At 36.2% G+C, this 4511-nt stretch overlaps 1 protein-coding gene across 2 annotated transcripts; it reads left to right on the forward strand.

The window, feature by feature from the left end:
* Positions 1-811: 811 nt before the first annotated feature.
* LOC126708206 (protein indeterminate-domain 7-like) lies at positions 812-4139 on the forward strand. Of its 2 annotated transcripts, XM_050408017.1 has the most exons (4): positions 812-1720; positions 1855-2251; positions 2911-3782; positions 3894-4139. In XM_050408017.1, exons 1-4 carry the CDS (start codon positions 1540-1542, stop codon positions 3938-3940), a joined length of 1497 nt encoding a protein of 498 aa, XP_050263974.1. In that variant the 5' UTR covers positions 812-1539; the 3' UTR covers positions 3941-4139. The 2 variants fall into 2 exon arrangements, with proteins under 2 accessions (XP_050263974.1, XP_050263968.1); XM_050408011.1 differs by having other exon boundaries at positions 817-1720; positions 2911-4139.
* Positions 4140-4511: the final 372 nt, after the last annotated feature.

The raw sequence follows: 4511 nt of genomic DNA on the forward strand, positions 1-4511 counted from the left end.
AACCTATGTTAACCAAATATGATTGCTGTCACTAAATAAACTTTGTAGTATCTTTGACATCGTACCAACAATATAAATCCCTAATGAAGAAATGATTATGATTATCATGCAGATCAGCTATTTGTAGTGTCTTTGACACCGCACCAACAATTAATATTAATCCCTAATGAAGTAATGATTATAATGCAGACGCTATTGCTGAGAAATATGGTCGTTTTGGAGGGTAGAAATGAAAGAGAGAGAAAATATACGGCCAAACAAGATCGACCTTTAATCTTTTCTCTCTCTCTCTCTCACTCATGCAAAATAAAAAAAGTGATGATGGGTTGGGCAGCACTGGGGACCGATCGACCTACTTCTTTCTTATATATTATATACTTGTGTATTTCAAAAAAGAATTGAAATAAAAATGTTAGGCTAGCTCTAGCTCTAGTTTTTTTTTTTTTTTTGAGAAGGATCTCTAGCTCTAGTTCTATATATATAATTGAAGTTTGATTAATAAAATGAAAGAATGTAAAAAAGTTACTGCATGAAAAAACTATAAAAAGAAGAATAGGTAGGAACAGTTTCCTATGAGCATGTCTGCCGGACTTCAATCACTGAACCAATCATGCTAGTGTAACTGCACAGAGTAAAGAGGTTTTGCTTTTTATCTCTTTTACCCATCATGTTAAAAGCCCATAATAATCAACCTCATATCATCACTTTGTCTCTCTGTATAGGCTCGGTATATGTGTGTTTTATCTTTGTTCTCTTTTTATTTGGTTGCTATATCTACTTTTTTTTTTAAGGGAAGGGAAAGGTAGTGTGTAAGTAAATTAATATTAATGCAGAAATATACTAATAATTTGATAAAGTAAACTGATAAAGGAAGAGATTTTCAGGTACTGGGAAGAGAACAAAGGAAAAGACAGAAAGTGCACGTCAGAACACAAGTCTGTTGGCTTGGGCTGTGGTCTTGGATGGGTGGAGAGCTTCAAGGAATCCCTTCTCATCCACATCTCTCTCACTCACATACACACACAAAGACTCTCTCTCTCTCTCTCTCTCTTTCTCTCTTTCTCTCTCTTTTTGATATTTGCAGGGTGTATAGTAATTGATTTTAGCTTATTTGTTTATTGTTGAATCTTCTTGGTTTTAGCATCTAGCTAGCAACCCAGTTGTTGAAACACTCAGGAAAGACTAGTAGCTACAAGGTTTGGTGCTAATCTACTTATATTAGTACTATTTTCTTTGACTTGTGTCTTTCTTTCACTTCAATTTCCCAGCGTTTTGAAAAGTTAAAGAGAAGCTAAGAAAAATCATCAAGAACAGTACATAACAAGTGAAGGAAAAGAAGTGATTTAGTGGGATTAGTAAGAAGCTAAAATCAGCTACATGATATAACCATTCCTTTCTTTGTATTATCACTTCCCATATATAAGCCTTTCTGAATTAGGGTTTGCACTGAGATCTGAGGGACATCCTTTCATAGATGTGAAATCTCATACTTTGTGTCATTATTCACACAAAGTTGTTTAATTTAATATAAAATAGAAGATGATGAATGATATGCTGATGGCTGAGAATATGTCCAATTTGACTACTGCATCTGGTGAAATAAGTGCTTCTTCAAGTACAAGAAATGAAACTACTGGCACCCTGTACTCTCAACAGTCCTCTGCTTCAACAAATCTAGCACCACCACCAAAAAGGAAGAGAAATCTTCCAGGAAATCCAGGTTTAGTTTCTTTACAAAGAGTTGGACATACATGTTTAATTATTGTCACATCTATCATCTGTGTAATAGTGATTTTAACTCAAAAGAAATTAACTTTGTCATATGGGTTTTCAATTTTCTTGGTTTTTAAACAGACCCAGAAGCAGAAGTGATAGCTTTGTCTCCCAAAAGTCTTATGGCAACAAACAGATTCTTATGTGAGATTTGTAACAAAGGGTTTCAAAGAGATCAAAACCTTCAGCTTCACAGAAGAGGGCATAATTTACCATGGAAATTAAAGCAAAGGACAAGCAAAGAGGTGAGGAAGAAGGTGTATATATGCCCAGAACCAACATGTGTGCATCATGACCCTTCAAGGGCTCTTGGGGACCTCACAGGGATCAAGAAGCACTTTTGCAGGAAGCACGGTGAAAAGAAGTGGAAGTGTGAAAAGTGCTCAAAGCGTTATGCAGTTCAATCAGATTGGAAAGCTCACTCCAAGATTTGTGGCACTAAAGAGTATAGATGTGATTGCGGAACCCTTTTCTCTAGGTAAGACTAGGAGCAACGTATATAGAATTATCATGAGAAAAGCAATTAAGACTTCAAGAAAAGTTCAGGTTTTAAAAAAAAAAAAAAAAAAAAAAAAAATCTTTACTCCATAATTGAATAAAATAAGTATTTAATTTAATGCTCTCAATGTGCTTCTTCTGGTGCTTATTTTGTTTCTAACAAGTGGGTTGGGGATTTAAACCCTAATCTTTCTTATTTATAAAATTAAACACTATCATTAAGCTACAAGACTTTTGAGGCGTTTGTGTCATCTGTACTATATTGTATGAAAGTGGGGTTAGCAGAAGAAGAAAATGGACTTATATAATAGCTGCAATCTCATGCATATTCTTTTTGTTAGCATTCAAACATTCACCAAAGTAACCTTATGCAGCACAGAGAGAAAGAGAGGGAGCATATTGATTGAAACCTTTTAAGTTCTAATTGCTACTGTAAAAGTGGCTACATTAGGAACCTTTACTGCTTAGAACTGCATCAATGTTTTATTTCCTTAGAAAGAAAAAAAAAATAAAAGACATACAAAAAGGTGACATGTGAGAGAGAGAGAGAGAGTACTTCAAGTCTTCCACACTACTGTTTATTCTGTATATTTTACTGGTCACTGTTTTTGTTTTTTCTGCCTGTTTTTATGGTTACAGGAGGGACAGTTTCATCACTCACAGAGCTTTCTGTGATGCATTAGCACAAGAGAGTGCCAGAGCAATCACAGCAACAACAACAAACCCACTTCTGTCCTCACAAACCCCACTCCATAGCCATGGCATTCAAGCAGCACTTCAACTCAAAAGAGAACAAGAAGTACTAAATCTTCCATCAGAAATTCCACCTTGGTTAACTTGTCCTACACCATCAGCAGCTGGACCAACAGGGCCCCCATCTTTAAATCTTTCATCCTCACATTTATTCTCAACAAATTTTGACCCACCTCTAGTACTCCACCACGAAAACCCTACCTCAAACCCTAAACCTAATGCAACTACACTTCCTCCATTTCACCCCACAGCAGCTTCCCCACACACGTCTGCAACTGCATTATTGCAAAAAGCAGCTCAAATGGGTGCAACAATGAGCCACCCATCACCATCACAGTCCATGCTTAGGCCTGGTCACCTCCACCAGGCTCACATGTCTGACACTCATACTGGGTTCAGTCCCACATCGATAGCCTCATCTAAAGCAGTTTCTGGTTTAGGTCTGTCTTCACGTGAAGAAATAGGAAGTGGGTTTGTTCATAGCTTGGGTTCTTTTGAGAATAAAGCTGCTGCAAATATTGTCCCCACTGGATTCATGCAGCAGCAACAATCTCCTTCTCTTCTTCATGACATGATGAGTTCTTCTTTGCCTTCTTCAAGTGGGTTTGCAGGTTCTTCCTTTCAAGAGGCTTTCAATGGGACTGGCAACAATAATCATAGAGGTGGCAATGAGGGAATGACAAGAGACTTTTTGGGTCTTAGAGCTTTCTCTCATAAAGATTTTATCAACATGGCCGCTGGGTTTGAACAAATGAATGGTAATTCTTCTTCAAGATCATATGCTCAGCACAATCGGAACCAAGCACCTTGGCAAGGTTAGCTTCTGGCTGACCATCATTAATTCCTTTTCTTTCTTCCTTGTGCTTCAGAGAACTTTGTAGCTACATTTTCGATTAGTCCCCACCTAAGGCCCTAAAGAAAAAAAGAGCATATACAGCCTAGCCATTCTAAAGAGTTCTTGAGCATATGGATACCTCTGATTTTGCGGGTCAGGTTTGGTTGCTTTGATCATCAATTGTTTATTATTGTAATTCGTTATATGTTTTTTATTATTATAAATAAACAAATATATATGCAGCTGCAATGGGAGACTTAATCATTAAATTATTCCTTAATCCAGAGAATGTGGAAAGTAATATATTTTTCTTTGTAATTGGTTAGCTCCATAGTCATGACAAACTGCCTGTTGATCATTTTCTCACCACTAATTTTTCTTTTCGGATCATTAATATATTATAGTTAAAATAACACCTCCTTTTTTCAAATTAAAAGAAGTGAAAAGTAGTCAAAGGCCTTGTAACTGAATTGGCACCTCTCCATGTATAAAGTGTTTGAAGATCTAGGGAAAAATGGTTCAAGCTGTGGGGTTAGCAGCATGTTGTAATTATTTCTCACAAAAAAAAAGTGAAAGTAAGGTAATGGGTTCAAATTTTATTTAGTGTATGTATAGCTTATCAATAAAAAAGAATATTTTTTTTTCCAATTAC

The sequence above is a fragment of the Quercus robur genome, chromosome 2, assembly GCF_932294415.1.
Source record: "Quercus robur chromosome 2, dhQueRobu3.1, whole genome shotgun sequence".
Classification (NCBI taxonomy): domain Eukaryota; kingdom Viridiplantae; phylum Streptophyta; class Magnoliopsida; order Fagales; family Fagaceae; genus Quercus; species Quercus robur.

What these genes read in the sequence shown, in the direction of transcription:
- LOC126708206 (XM_050408011.1), top strand. Translation starts at nt 1,540, where the DNA reads ATGATGAATGATATGCTGATGGCTGAGAATATGTCCAATTTGACTACT. An exon ending in AAATCTTCCAGGAAATCCAG is followed by an intron (nt 1,721 to 1,854) that starts GTTTAGTTTCTT and finishes GTTTTTAAACAG; the next exon opens with ACCCAGAAGCAGAAGTGATA. An exon ending in TGCGGAACCCTTTTCTCTAG is followed by an intron (nt 2,252 to 2,910) that starts GTAAGACTAGGA and finishes TTATGGTTACAG; the next exon opens with GAGGGACAGTTTCATCACTC.